The sequence below is a fragment of the Sinocyclocheilus rhinocerous genome, unplaced genomic scaffold, assembly GCF_001515625.1.
Source record: "Sinocyclocheilus rhinocerous isolate Xijiao unplaced genomic scaffold, SAMN03320098_v1.1 scaffold367, whole genome shotgun sequence".
NCBI classification, from domain to species: Eukaryota; Metazoa; Chordata; class Actinopteri; order Cypriniformes; family Cyprinidae; genus Sinocyclocheilus; species Sinocyclocheilus rhinocerous.
The window spans coordinates 3,090-18,823 of record NW_015662594.1 but is presented as its reverse complement, the minus strand read 5'-3'; the positions used below and the strand labels follow the sequence as shown (position 1 = coordinate 18,823).

General features: G+C 39.3%; 2 protein-coding genes across 4 annotated transcripts in view; one reads left to right on the top strand and one right to left on the bottom strand.

Annotated features, from left to right (window-relative positions):
- The window catches only part of LOC107728193 (src substrate cortactin-like), a 12,769-nt gene extending 5,735 nt beyond the window's left edge, over positions 1 to 7,034 (top strand). For 2 of the 3 annotated variants that reach the window (XM_016538293.1, XM_016538291.1), the window contains 7 exons: positions 554 to 609; positions 1,948 to 2,017; positions 2,098 to 2,246; positions 4,621 to 4,730; positions 4,780 to 4,793; positions 4,941 to 5,009; positions 5,985 to 7,034. In XM_016538293.1, the coding sequence (XP_016393779.1) occupies positions 554 to 609; positions 1,948 to 2,017; positions 2,098 to 2,246; positions 4,621 to 4,730; positions 4,780 to 4,793; positions 4,941 to 5,009; positions 5,985 to 6,121 (605 nt within the window). In that variant the 3' untranslated portion in view covers positions 6,122 to 7,034. Of the gene's footprint in view, positions 1 to 553; positions 610 to 1,947; positions 2,018 to 2,097; positions 2,247 to 4,620; positions 4,742 to 4,779; positions 4,794 to 4,940; positions 5,010 to 5,984 lie in introns of all 3 variants that reach the window. The other variant, XM_016538292.1, reaches the window with a different exon arrangement.
- Positions 6,500 to 15,489, bottom strand: LOC107728192 (SH3 and multiple ankyrin repeat domains protein 2-like; the record flags this gene model as incomplete). The annotated part of the gene is made up of 6 exons (XM_016538290.1): positions 6,500 to 9,675; positions 10,573 to 12,829; positions 12,963 to 13,077; positions 13,207 to 13,328; positions 15,146 to 15,226; positions 15,348 to 15,489. Coding segments are annotated over 6 exons (3,213 nt in total), but the record flags the coding sequence as incomplete, so codon positions are not given.
- Positions 15,490 to 15,734: the final 245 nt, after the last annotated feature.

Genomic DNA, 15,734 nt, shown 5'->3' with positions numbered 1-15,734 from the left:
TATATATAATATTTTGACCGCCACGTGAACAACAACACCAGAGGGTTAATAAATGTTTTGACAATAGCGATATTATAGGTAATAGAATTCTTATATAAAAATAATGTAGTTTGTGAATTTGTTAATATTTCAAGCATCAATGCAATGCGTTCTGGTTAAACCCTCTAAACCCCCTGAAGCTATGCCTGCAAAACTCTGAATCAAATTCATGTGTACAGTAACAAAATACTATAAGGCTGCTCCACAACCTAGTTCAGATCAAGTACTACATGATATCTGGGAATATTTACTACTGCATTTCTTTGAAAAATACCATGCCTGCAAACCTGTACACATTTTGCATAGTAGGCATGCATTTAGACCTCAAAGTATGCTTGTATGACTCCTGACTCTATGCAAAAATGAAGAAAGTCATATCGGTTTGAACGACATGAATTTGAGTAAATAATGACTGAATGATCATTTTCTGTGTGAAATATTCCTTTAACATGCACTCGACATGCATATGCAAGAAATCCCCATTTTAACGGTTTATTTTCCTCCATTACTCTAGATTATGCCAAAGGATTTGGAGGGAAGTATGGTGTGCAGAAAGACCGAATGGACAAGGTACATTAAATCAGATCATTACAATTAACACACAGATGAGCAGAGCTGGGTAGATAACTTACAAATTGTAATCCGTTACTGATTCAAAATTACATGACAAAAACTGTAGCTAGTAATGTAATCCATTACATCACACATTTCAGGTAACATAATCAGACTACTTTTAGACTACTTACGACCTAAATGTTAAATTAAAACAAATAACCAACGTCAAAGAACCATGAACATGCAAACGTGATACTTTATTATTAAAATATTTATTGTAAAATCTCAGGGGTACTTCAAATAAAAATATAGGTATTTTTAAATTGGTGCATTTAATGTGTTTCAAAGACAAACGGCTTCCAAAGTAATGCATGGTAGAATAACCGACTGAGTGATAATTCAAATAAAAATGAATGTTCATGCGATGTTGAAACACTTTTTTTGTAAATCCAGTGGTTAAATGCTGTGTGGCCTCCTGACTAACTGGAAGACTTTCTGAGTGTGTGTATAAGCGGTAGGCTATTTAAGAAAGGAACATTTAAAAGATGGAAAAGAGGAATTAGGCAGAATCAATAAATTATGAATAAATTATTGCTGTTGTGTAAATAATATGTAATCATGTAATCCATAAAAAAGTAACTGTGGTCTGATTACTAGTATTTTAAAGGGTTAGTTCACCCAAAAATGAAAATTAGCCTATAAATTACTCACCCTCAAGTCATCCTAGGTGTATATGACTTTCTTCTTTCAGACGAATCCAGTCGGAGTTATATAAAAAATTGTCTTTTATCTTTCAAGCTGTTTAATGCCACTCAGCGGGTGTTGCATGCTTCAGTCCAAAAGAAGTTAAGCATGCGCCGGTGAGTCTCGTGAAAACCAACGTTTGTTTACAGGAGCAAAGGAAGCAAAGTTTCCTTACTTTAGCAAAGGAACACCAGTCTCCTCTTGGCTTATATCGAAATCCTCCCACATTCTTCTTTACAAATCCTCGTTTTGTACTTCTAATAAGTGACCGTTTTTTTGTTTTGATTTTTATGGATGGGCGCTTTTTATTTAACTTCTTTTTGGACTGATGCATGCAACACCTAAATGAGTAATTTATGGGCTAATTTTCATTTTTGGGTGAACTAACCCTATAAAATGTAATGTAATACTTAATTTTTGGAATCAGTGTACGCAATCCAGATCGCATGTAATCAGTGCAGATGAGACATACGTGTTCACATTCTAGTGTTTTATGTTTATATGCAGTCAGAACCAGAAAGACGGTTGTGAGAAATGCGTGTGCGTTCACTCTGTGTTTGGGGATGGCAGTAGTTTGCGGTGTGATGCTGTCATTGCTCTCGTCTTCAGAGCGCCGGCACGTTTGAGGAGGTGGAGAAGCCGAGCACGGCGTATCAGAAGACCCGTCCTGTGGAAGCAGGTCAGGAGAAACACACACGCTATAATGAATCAATCACAGTCTGTAGAGGTTTGAATGAAGACGTGCTGTGCTCTGTTCAGCTGGCAGCGGCGCTGGAAGTATTAAAGCTCGCTTTGAGAGCATTGCGAAGCAGAAGGAGGAGGAGGACCGGAGGAGAGCAGAAGAGGAGCGCGCTAGACGACAGGCCAAGGAGAAGCAGGAGCAGGAGGAGGCGCGCACAGAGCAGAAGGTGTGTTTCTGACGGTCAACACACGCCTGTCTGTTTGCTGAGAAACAATATGATATTACTAGAGTTGGGTATCGTTTGAATTTTATCCATTCCGATTCTTCTTATCGATTCCGAAGTCAAACATTTAGATATCAAACATCTTTTTGCAAAGCATTTAATTGCTGCTGAATACCATAAACACAAAAATCAGCCGGCTGCATAAAAACCAGACTCGATTAAGAGCTGCAAAATAGAGCGGCGTGATTCTGGATAACTTGAGACACTTTTTTTTTTAAATGTAGGTTGTAGTTCTCTCACAATTCTGAAGAATAAAAAAATATTAGACCATGAAACAAAATCTCATGGACTTTATGAATGGAATGATTCACTCAAGATGTACTCGTTTCATTACTGGCTGAATCAGTGTTTTTGAATGAATCTCTCGAATGATTCAAAGACAAATACATTTTTAACAGCCCCTTTTCGCCACCTACAAAAAAAAAAAGATGTGTGCACAGAAATTGATAGGTGCAATTGAAATTTAAGTTTTGCAACAAGTATCTGATTCCTGATCTTAAGTATCTGATTCTGGAATTAGAATTGATTTTCGATTCCCAACCCTACATACTACTCTTATATTAGAGCTGGCCTGAAATAAATCATATTTCTTCTCTGAACTCTGAACTTCCCACACCACCGAAATAAAGAGATAAGAAGTTGGTGGCAGAACAGAAATTGTGCATGAAACGCATAGAGTCTCCTGTGTATCACTAGCATGTTACATTTGAATGCGACAGTAAACACGATTTGAATACTATAGTAATTTGCAGCCCCTTTTCGCCACCTACAAAAAAAAAAAGATGTGTGCACAGAAATTGATAGGTGCAATTGAAATTTAAGTTTTGCAACAAGTATCTGATTCCTGATCTTAAGTATATGTACCTGTATCACACTTTTTGTTTTTTTTAAATGTATCCTAGTTTTAAATTAATCACAGACGGTTGTCATTCACTGTATTGCGTCAACAGACAGATATATTGCGTTAAAATGTTTTAAAATGTAATTTTTAGTAGTATTTACTGTGGAGGCAGAAACAGTGATGAGACTGGACCGTCTCAATCTAGTGTTTAATGCAGAGCAGTCCAGACTAAAGACTGGTTTGAGAAGCTCCCAATGTAACTGGCGCCCTCTTGTGGACTGTTGATTTAAAAATCTGCTGTTCACTGATCTTGTTTTCTAATCTAATAGAAGTAGTTTCTTTCGAGTTCAAATTTTACAAAGCGATTCAGCAATTCATCTTAAATAGATTGATCTTAATTTTGTGTGTGTGTGTGTTGATAATGATTAACAATAGATACGCTTTCTTGATTGCTTTGATAATGATCTTTAATCATTAACATCCCTACTCAAAACTTCATCCTTGAAGTGCTCTGACTAGTTTCATACAGTGCTCAAAATTCTGATTACTGAATCCATTTTTATTTGTTATTTTAAATAGCTTTTAATAGTTTTTTTTTATTGTTATAATTTTTTTTAGATATTTTTATTGTTAGTTTTGTTTTTATATAGTTTGAATCTCTTAGTTTTATAAACCGGATAGTTCCGGTCCTTGATTCTGATTGGCTGAGCCACGTTCGAAGCTGTTGTAAATGACTCTACAAAGTAACATACACCTTTGTTTACGTTTGTGTGTTGCTCGGCAACCACTTTGTTGCAACCACAACTGTTTCTGAGGAGCTACATTGTTTGGTGGAAGAATACTGTTTTTATTAATATCATTACACTTTATTTGCTCTGTTTTATTTTGTGAAACCTTACTACGTATATGGAATAACCGTTATATAAAAGCAATAATCCCCGTGAAGCCGTGGTTTACAGTGAATTTATAACGGCTTCGCGTCGTGCCTAACAACGCCCCTTAGCTGTTATAAATTCACTGTAAACCACGGCTTCTTGGGGCTTATTAGTTTATTAGTTTTATTAATTTTTTACTTTTTAAACGTGGTAACTTGCTGAAATAAGTATATAGTTTCAGTTAATGTTTATTTTATTTCAAGTACTGATTTTTTATTTTATTTTATGGTTTTAGTTAACAATAATTGTCTGCTAGTCACGTAAGCACACGATTTGTAAAGGCCATGAAATGTGGCCATATAGTAGCATCTTGCCTCTTGTAAAATGATTATTAATACATTTTGAACACTCCTGCACTAATGCGTCCTTTAACGAACTTTAGCTTGTCATGATGTATCATGACCCCACGCGAGGGCTTTGTGCTGTGTTTGAGTACGCGACACATGACTGGCACAGAATGTGTGAGTGAATCATGTCTGATGTGCTTCTGATGCTGTCGTGTGAGGATGAGGATGAGGATGGTCTGTGTTGTGTTGGTCAGGTGGAGAACGGTGCAAACGTGTACGAGGTGGAGCCGGTCTCCGCAGAACCCACATATGAAGAACCGGTCCAGGAAGACCTGTACCAGAACCCTGAGCCGGACGAGCAGAACCAGACCTCAGGTGCGCTAAATCCATTTTACAATCTGTGTTTGTCCAAGCCTGACTGACTCTAGTAAGCCTATAAAGAGTTCACCTCTGTCTTCATCTTCAGCCGCTGGAGCAGCAAGCGTTACCTGGTGCAGCTTTAAGCGTAAGCTCCTGTTTGTGCAGGTGTGTGCTCTCAGTGCTTCGGTGACGTGTGTGTGTGTGTGTGTTTCAGGGGCTCAGTCGTACGAGTTTGGAGAGGATCTCGGCGTGACTGCCGTGGCTCTGTACGACTATCAGGCTGGTGAGTGAACAATCTGAGGAGTTTGACTTCACAAACTGTGGCCTTAAACATTTTGCAGTGTTTACGCTGTATGTGAGTGGCATGACACCAAAAATAGATAATTCCTGTTATACCAAAATAATAATAATTAAAAAAAAAAACATCAAGTAAACGGGTACATTATGGCTAGATTATATGTAGATATGTCTGAATCTGCTTTTTAAAAAAAAGTTTTTGTTTGAAGTTTTTTTTTTTTTTTTTTTACAATTGAAGCTTGAAGTGTTTGCCAAGGGATTAAAACATAGAATTGTGCGATCAAAAGTCACAATTACCTTTTTGACTTCTTTTCTTGCAGTTCTGAGAGAAAAACTCATAGTTGGCAAGATATTGAAAATATTGACAGAATTGCAAGATAGTTAAATTTTTTACTCTGTGGTGTAAAAAAGTCAGAATTGTGAAGTTTATAACTTCCAAGAAAATTCTAAGAAAAAAAAGTTTAAACTGTACAAACTAAAAAAAGATACAAATTAAAAAAAAAAGATATAAAAAGTCAGAATTGTGATAAAGTAATTTACTTTTTTTTATTGTTCAATGGCTGAAACAAGCTTCTATAGTGTACACTATAAAAAAAGAAGGAAAAAAAAAATATATATACATTTTTTGAGTATATAAAACAATAATACTGTATTGTATAGAAGCCCGTTTCCACCACTGAATAAAAAAAAGGCAATTGCATGAATATATTTAACAGTTCTGAGAAGTCCGAATTGCGAGATATAAACTCACAGTTGTAAAAAAAAGTCAGAATTGCGAGATAAAAAATAAAAGGAAATGTGTTTTTTTTTTTTTTATTCAGTGGCGGAAACGGGCTTCCATAGTATTGCTCTTTCTACTTCCAAATTTCACACTTTCACATGTAGTTCTGTTTGTTTCATTGCATAAAACGTGTTTTCCTACAAGAAGGGAGTCATGTAGCGTGCCTCTGTTTCTCTCCAGCGGGAGACGACGAGATCTCCTTCGATCCGGATGACGTCATCACCAACATCGAGATGATCGACGAGGGCTGGTGGAGGGGCGTGTGTCGGGGCACATACGGACTCTTCCCAGCCAACTACGTTGAAGTCCGACAGTAGACTCGCTCCATGCGCTCTTTACACGGCGGACGTCGCTGAAGGAGAGTCATGCTTCCAGTCCATTATCAGCCCTGCTTTCTCTTCTGTCACTGTAGCATGTCGAGCGTTCGCCGGTCATTCTGCTTCCTTCAGCTCAACTCTCACTTCCTGTTTCACGTCAGCAGGTGTGTGCGCTTTACTGGATCCAAGAGATTTTATGACACATCTGAGAGTTTCACTCACACACACATATATACATCAGTATGTGAAATAAGAGACCAGAGATCCGAGATCTTCTGGCATGTTTTAGAGAAATAATGTCATTTGTCATGAACACATGCGGCTTCTTAAAGCTGCATCCGTACGAATGCTTTTAGCTCATTTCAGTGTCTTTTTGCAGTGTTGGAATAGGGATTAACTGAGTTAAGTTTGAAAATATGAATGATCATAATCAATGAAGGCCAAAATATAATGCCATAATCCGTCACTGCTAGAATTCTGCATCACGTCTGAGTACAGGATGAACAGACATTCCATCGCAGTGTTTGAAATCATTCATAAAAATCACTTTGGTGGTATTTGAAGGTTGTGTATTAAAATCAGATGTTAATGCGTTATGTGGCGTGAACTGTATGTCTGTCTGATTTGCATCGTCTCTCGTGCTTCTCCGTGTCGATTCATCTGGACTCGCTCTCGATGTGCTGGCAGATTGATCTTTCTGTGAGTGCATGACATTTCTGTCTGTGACGCCGAATTATATCGAATGATCTGCTGTTAAATGACAATCCACACAGGAGCAGAGGAGTTAATACTGTTTAAAGGCTTAGCAGCAACTAATGACATAATCTGTGTTTTGCTATTTTAGTTAAGTATCTTTTTCGAACAAATTGTCTGTGCTCATCTATACTGGCTCTCTTTACAAGGATGTTTTATAAGAAATATCATTTAAGAATAAAAAAATAAAACTAGTATTGTTAGTATTTTTCACAGTCCATTATGTAGCCACACCCTCACTTTGTTTCTCTTACAGTAGCTTTCATCAAGTGCATGTGTTTGTGAGACGCATTGATGCACAGGAACAGAGCTCAACTCCAGCAATATTTATTTCTTTCAGATTCGTTTGCCATACAAGGTGTAACTGCGCTCAAACTCGCAAATCCTACTGTTTTCTTGGTCACCGCAATGAGTTACTAATTGCATTTTAGAAGATCTTACAGCAACATTAACAATGTGAACACAAGTCTTTACATGTAGTTAGCAAAGTAAAGCAAAATAGGTTGAAGTCAAAGGGGGAAAAATCATAGCTAAACAATAAGGGATTGACAGTTCTATAGATAAACCAGCAGTGTGTTTTATCAGGTGAACATTGTGCTTCTTTAATGATGGGGTGCATTATCTAAATACATACAGACTGCATTATCCATAGTATAAATATATTGCTTTTTTGGATTTGCTATATTAAGAATCTAACATAGATACACATTTTATTCAAACATTTATCTTTTTTGGCAAACCACACTTAAGTGGGAGCAATACCATTAAAATTGCATTTAGAAAAGGCAATATGATAATATAAATCGAAAATACTCTCTTCTATTGTATGCTATCCAAAGATGATCTATTTTGTAAAATATCTATTTTCACAGTAGCAGCAGTGTATTGGCAAACCTTCGTTCAGGAAAGGCTTGCGATTTTTGATTTCTGGCCCGCATTTTAAAAATATTGCTCTATATTCACTCGTGCTCAGAATCTCAGCAGCAGGTGATAGCAACTATATGTTTCAGAGACATTATCACTATCAGTACTGCAGTGAGTGGCACATACAAAAATCAAAATTTAAAAAGTAATCATTTACTCAATTTATATAGTGTATGTTGGCTAAGAAACATGGTTCCAAGTTTTATAATAACAAAAACTGATTAATACAGCCTCTGTTTACTGCCCGACAAAGAAAGAAAACCAACTTGGAATCTCTCCAAAACTGTAACTTCCATTAAAATAGGGTGAATTTCCATTTAATTCCAAGCTTCTCTTTTAAGTGTGTTATTGATCTTATTGTGAGCTATTAATCTATGCATACATTTCATTTTTCAAAATAGTTTTGACCTTGTAATTTTTTTTTTTTATTCAAAGTCACCTGGATCTTCAGCTGAAATATCAGGCCTCAGTCCGTTTGAGCTCCACCACTTTCTTATAGCCCTCAGCAACCTCATATTAAGATCCACCTTCATACAATCAACATCACGATCCACAGCCAAGACACAATATAAAAAAGCTCTGTCGCTACCTTAATGCGAGGCTATTATAGATGTATGTGATCCATGGCAGCTGATAAGCACAATAACAATTACACCTGATTTATGAGCTACGCCACAAGCTCTCATTAAGAACGTTCTTCCTCTCAAGCCTTATGTTTTTTAATTCTCTATATCTTGGCATATCTGCAGCAAGAACACAAAAAATATCCTTTTTGTTTAGGGAAATGTTAGGGAAAGCATACGTGTATTTAATTTTCACCGACAGGATCAGACAAAGCTGTACGTGACCCCGTCCTCGTTCAACCTCATGGAAATCAAGGATGAAGAGCGGCTTAACTAGCGCCACCATCCCTTGCACTTATCTGGAATATTAAGGATGTGAATAAATTAGCTCGGGCTTTGACAGGAACATGTAATGTTTTCAGCTAGCCTCATTTTATAAAGACCAAACAACAGTGCTTTTCTGGGTATTCATGTTCTCTGCCACATACAGAACGCTTGCAGACAACATCTGGAATGACATTTTCCCAGAAATAGCTGTATCAAAGGTAAAAAAGAAAGGACCTCCAAGCTCTGCTGGTTAGAGACAAGCTCCAGACATTTAAACAAAGCTTTTGATGGCAAGAACGAGTCCTCTTAGAAGTGTTCCTGAGTGCAGTTCTGCATCCATGGTACTTACTGTGCCTCTGACAACAATACAGGGAACATCGCCCCACGATTTCCAACAGATGCAAGACAGCTAGACTGAAAGAAGTTCGAGAAAACGAGGGATTGATCAAGCCAATATCCATGCCAAGCACTGTACCGAGTGTATGCACCCTTTATCTGTCCATTAGAAGTTTGAGACCCCTTTCAATGTTCATCCGGTGACCAACACGGGTGACACCCAAGTCTACAAGGTCTTCCTTTTGGAGGTTGGGAAGGTGGGTGCCCTCAATTTCATTGTCCAAGAAGGCTTTCTTGTGTTCCTGCAAGTTGAGGCTTTCAAGCCAGTCGGCTACATCGTGCTTGGTCCAGAGTAGGATAGGTTTGTTGGCAAAGGGCTTGTCTGAAGCCTGAAACAGCGTGAGAGGGGACGGCGATCGACTGCTGACTGAGCTGAGGCTGTAGCATTGCTCCGCATTCAAAATGGGTGGAGATGGCAGGCTAAATACATCTGTTAATGTGGGGGAGGCGGCAGAGCCTGGCAGAGAAGAGCAACGACCAGATTCAGGAGGTGGCGAGGCTGGGCTAGAAGCCTGAAGGGGCAAGTGGCTCGGGGTTGTTGAGGGAACAGTGTTGCTGCATTTGGTATCTGAGGCTTGGGCCGTCCAATCTCTGAGAACACACACATACAGAAAGAGAAGTCAGTTGCAGAACAGGTTGAGGGACTCCTTAAGGAATAGAGGAAAGCTCTCTGGCATCATCCAACAACAACACTCACTATGTCAATACATGTGGCTCAAAGGACACCACTGCACTAATAATGCAAGGCAAATCGAATGAACAGATCACTCAATTATGTTCAGTGTTGAGACACCTTTATATCATTACAAATACAAGGACATTTGTTTGAGCAGGAATTCCGGTCTCAGAATGTGCTCCCAGATCTTCTGAAACATGAGTGTCCAACTTACTTTGCCTCTTTTTTTTTTTCTTGTTAGTCTGTTTCAAAATTCATGAGATAAACATATGGAGAGTTTGCAACCAAAATATATTTTTTCCGTTTCTGGACAAACACAGAGAGATTAGGAGATAAAATGACAAAAGAACGGCATGCTGGGATTTTCTCAGGATTGTAAATTCACCAATTCATATATTCTTAGAGGTCATGACTCTTAACAAACATTCTCAACAATTTATCTGGGTGTATCTTAATTTTATTAAAGCAGGCTTGTCCAGTCCTGCTCCTGGAGAGACAGTTCAGGGTTCTTTAAAATTACAGGCAGGTGTGTCCTAAAGGTTTGCTACTCCTGCAATAAAAGATTACCTCATAGCTGGAACATTTGGCTGAGGTTTAATCTTATTTCATTTGTTGTCTTTGATCTACCCCAGGAGTGTCCAATCTACACATTCTAGTTCTAGTCCACCAGAGATCTGTTTCTTTAGACAGCTTGTATATAGCTAGAGACGAGACACTGTCCTAATTTTGACCACATTTTTCTGATCTCATTTGCTTATTTTGTTCAGGAATGTTGCACAGGGGACAGATTAGGCTGTTATTGTGCTGCTCACCTTGATCCAATGCTCCTGGATCCTGCAGGTGGTGACCCTCCCTGTGTTGGAAATCTGTCCTTGTTCCTCTGGTGAAGTTTGGAGCTAAGCTCATTGATCACATTGGCTTTAGGATCTGCATTGAGGGGGTTCGGAAACTCATGGGGGTCCCACAGTTTAGTGCCTCGCTGAGCAAGCTTTTTGCGAAGCTCAGATTGTGCTCCACAACCCAGGGGTGGCGTAGGGGCTGGTGGTGGCTGTCCGAAGGATTCTATGCTCTCGTGTATCAAAGGGTCCCTGTAAAGTGCATTGCTTTTATTGATTATGGGCTTCATTTTTGGCTTTGGTGGAACAGGTGGTCTGTCCATCGAAAGAGTCTGGCCGTCTGCATAGGCTATACATGTGTCGTCAATTCCCTCTGATGAAAGAGTAGAGATACTGGACACTGTGGAAATTGTACTATTGGCCTCAAAGTGAGGGTCCCCACTGTTCCGACTGTCAACTTCCTCAATGCCTGAGTCCGTGATGGGCTCAAACATTTCTGGAGGTGGCGGAGGGTAGGTGTGAGGAGTCATGCAGTTTACAAGCCCCGAAAGACACTTAGACTCCACACCGTCAGTTGTAGAAGCACGTGAATGATAAACAGGTCCTATTGTTGCATTATTCTTTTTCTGCTTGAGAATCTCTACTACCTGGTCCTCAGGAACATCAATGCTGTTGGCAAACTCCAGAGGTGGAGGCAAGGGTTCAAACTCCTCATCAATATCCACCGAGGTCATTGGGGGAGGAGGAATGGTACAGGGAAACTCTACAGGCTCCTCCACAGAGGTGGCAGAGGTGAAGACGTTCCTCATATGAGGTGGCTGGGAGTTGTGGGCTGTACGTTTGATGTTGGAATCAATGGGTGCACTGTCCATTCCAAAGGACTCTTCTTGTTCTAATCTATCAGGCTGACTGTTTACTTGTGGCTTGGCCTTATCTTGTATGTGGACCATGAGGAGCCCCGCTGACTTCTGTTGCAATGTGTTATTGGTGTTTTTCGACTGCTCGGATGAATTACTTTCCTTTGCCTTTTCTGTTTCGTGATTGGACTCTCTTGTGTGTCTAAACAAGCCTCCACAATCTTTTGCTTGACCCACTGCAACTGTGGCAACAAAGTTGGATTCAATATTGGACCGTAGCTTGGTGTCTATGAAGAGTGGCTGTTTGAGGTTTGCTTTGTGAGGTTCTCCTTTAGGTGGAGGAAGAGGGGGTTGGACGTGCTCCTTCAGAGCTCTATTACTTGCAGCTAGACCCAGAGCCAAGGGTGGACAAATATCACGAGTCTTTCCTGATGTCTGGCTTTGGAAATCTCCATCATTGAGACTGATGGGACCGTCTGCATTGGGGAAGCTCCTGGTGCGTGTTGTGAGGGGCTCAGTTGTTGGTTCTGGGATGGTAAAGTCAGCCATGTTGCCTCCACTTCCAATTTGCTGGCCCTCTAATAAAGCAGCTGGTGGAGCCATAAGCTTTTGTAAACTCTTATCGCTGGCAAACATGCCTTCATCTATGGACATAGACTGGCGTAAACGAGGAGTTGGGATAAATGGATCCTCATCTCCGAGATCCATCGACAGGAAGGCTGGGGAGTTCTTGCGTGCTTCAAGCCGCTTCTCACGGTCACGTACTGCCCCTGCAATAGCAGCTGCAAAAGGGTTGCTCACGATGTGACTGCCGTCTGGCCGTAGTTGGCCTGGCTGCTCAGAGGCGCTAGTCTCAATTTCCATGCTACTGCCCCGGCTGCTTTTGCCACTACTGCTAGTCGAAGGCTCTTTGACAATAATGGTTGGTATTGGGATTGAACAGGTTTTCTCAGGGCTATCCTCAACATTTTGCTGCTTTACCAATATACCCTTCCTACGAACTGGTTTTGGTGGGATATACAAAGTTTTACCAACTATGTCTGAATATGGGTTCTCTGGCACATGGGCTCTGTTATGGGAACACATGTTTTGCTGGACAGCTGAAGGAGTTTGACAGTCATATTGTTCAAAGTTCTGGCGATGGTACCCGACTAGATCTCTGTCTATAGTGTGGCATCTGCCTGTTGAGTTCTGTGTGTAAATGGGCTGGTTGGGCTCATATCCTTGTGCCATAGGAGTACTGAGGTTGTGAGGTGGGGATGGAGGAGAAACGCCTGGAGGTGGGGGAATATCCTCAGATGTGTCAGGCATAGAGAGACTTCTGGTGAACTTGAGCAGTGGAGGTATGAGGAGCTTCGTTTCTTCTCCTGCAATTCCTTGGGAAAGAAACATGCAGCATGTTTAGACTAACACCTCAATAAGCTGCTTAGCTTTTGCTTAGTTTTTTTTTTTTACAGTCACATCTTTACATCTTCAGTTGAGCATCTAAAGTAACAAGGAAATATTTACCAATGGACTTTTGTCTTCTCATACAGCTTTTTGGCACACAAACATAACTTCCATGGGATCTTGCAGGAACACTAGGGGGAACTACAGCAACTCCTGGCCTTTCAGACATGGACGGCTATAAAACAGATTTGTTGATAAGCGCTCAATGTACACAAGACAGTTTTATGAATAATTATGCATCATGATTATAATCTAAAAGTGGTGTTCATGTTTAATTTTAAACTACAAGACAAAAGCAACTTACATTAAAATCCATGGGTGAGGCCAAAAAGCGACTTGAGGGGCGGGGCTTGATCGTGGCAACTTTGTCCAATGATCCTTTTTCATGCACAAGCTTCTGTGGCGTCACGGTCTCTACAAATTTATCTGCAAAAGGCAGAAATGTCCAAGGGACAGGAGAAAAAATTGCATTCCATCTTTAACACAGGCATCCTTTTCCTACAACAGTTTGGGGCAATTGATCACAGGGATACAGCGCAAAGGAAAAAAGTACGGAACATCCTTAGTGCTTGCATTGTAGTAAACAATAAATAATGATCATTTTCAGAGCCATGGACAGCAACACAACTGAATCCAATCTAATATTATGACAAAGAAAATAAAGAAAAATGGTAACTACAAGAAAACAAATACTTTTTTTCACATTTCACTAAAATAAACCTTTATTAAACTGTATTTAAATAAGAAATATAATTTTAGCTTACATCTTGATGGTTTAAACTTGTTTTAAAGTTTGTTTTGTCTTCTTTTAAATAATTTTAGGCCACCTTGCAGAGATTAGGTTGGGTTGAGAGCCACTGATCCAGCTCTATCACATCAAAACAACAACAACAACAACAAAAAACCTAAATCGAAAATTTTAGTAGCATGAGTTTTGACTTGCATAACATCCTGAACCTCCTTTACTTTGTTTGGTAGGATATTGGTAATGGGCACATATTGGCTGGAACGGTCTACAGATGTATTCGTAGTATCCACAGACCACTCAGATCTGATCATTAAAAAAAATCCATAGTATTCCTGGAGTCACTGTCATCACAAGAATGCAAAACTCAAAACTCAAAATTTATCGTTGCATCAGTTCTGGGCTCCCATATCAAAATTAGGTTTAGGAATAAAGAAATGTTTTTATTCACAGTGAAATAATGCAAAGACAATAAATAGACAATTCATATTGCATCATCCTTCCTGGTTGCACACAGCAACAAACGCACAGAGACCAGTGCAGGATGAATCACGAACGAATGCCTCATGATTAGGTTCTTTTGAAAGGAATATTCCCGGTTCAATGTAAGTAAGCTGAATCAACAGTGGCATAATGTTGATTATCACATTATGACACATGACTACCCAATCCTTATGATGTTTTTACCTTTTATATAAGGACTGAAAGGACTGAACTGTCACTTCATTTATACCAGGCATTCAAAAAAACCAAAAGGACTGGATTTCGGGAATTAAACTCTTGGGCTGAAATAGGGCTGGACAATAATTCAATATCAATATGTATCGCGATATAATTTTTTTCAGTAACGGTGATATGATTTTTAAACACATTTCCGATATTTCGATATACATTACCAGTGTTTCCCATACATTGATTTATTTGTGCCGTTTGACTTCGTTGAATAAACATGAGCACTGCACGTTTCAAAATCATAACACAGTGAATATGGGTGTTTTATATGAATGTATCTCTGAAGGGAATTGACTGTCTTCAGAAAAGTTTCGATGGCATTTTCATTTGATCTGATAAAGAAGCATTCATGAGCGGAGCTGCTTTGATTACAGCCATTACATTCAGTATAATCTTTAAAATTTTAAGGGGAAAGGAATTATAGAAATTAATACTTTTATTTAGCAAGGATGCTTAAAATTGATCAAAAGTAATGATAAAGGCATTTATAATGTTACAAAAGATTTCTATTTCAGATAAATAGTGTTCATATCGATATTGGAATTATATCGTATCGACCGAAATTAAGAAATATATCGTGATATCAATTTTGGCCATATTGTCCAGCCCTAGGCTGAAAACGGGCCAACACAGAAGTAGAAAGCAGCCTTTAGGGACCGATCACTAACCCTAATCAAAGCAATAGTAATAACGATGCTTGACTTAAACACTACTCAAAAGAGAGAACTTATTGTGAAATAGCAGTAATTTATCAAGTTTAACTCACCTAATTCTTCTAGTTCAGATGTCATGGACTTGGATCGCATTGAGAGTGCAGTTGTCGGGGCTCTCTTGGGTGGAGGAGGAGCTACGACAAAAAAATAAACTGTAACTTAAGTTCTATTATTTCTAAGCCTGATAAGAATCTCAAAGCAGGCCGTTTCCATCCATCATTTGTCCTGACTACACATGCAGTAAGTGTTTAGTACCTTTTTTACAGGTTTTGTCGTCTTGTTCGGGATTCCTGCTCACCGTCACCACTTTAAGGACGAGTCGGTTTCCTCCATGTTTAATCATGTTAACGACCTGCCGGTGTCCCATCTTCACCACGTTCTGATGGTTGACCTGCAACAGAAATCACGGTGCTTTTATTATAATATTTCAGCAATTACGGCATCCGTATTTAAAATCACACACAAATTAATAATTCTTCCGAGTCTGTTCTTTTCAGTGAATTGGCCAAACCATTGTGCAAAACGGTCTGAAACCATTTGTGATTCAGTTTGATCGCTCTCTCTTTGAATCACTGCACTGTCAGTCAGTAACATGGCATCAGGACACTTAAGAACCAGCAGGGTTCTGGATGAAGAGGACAT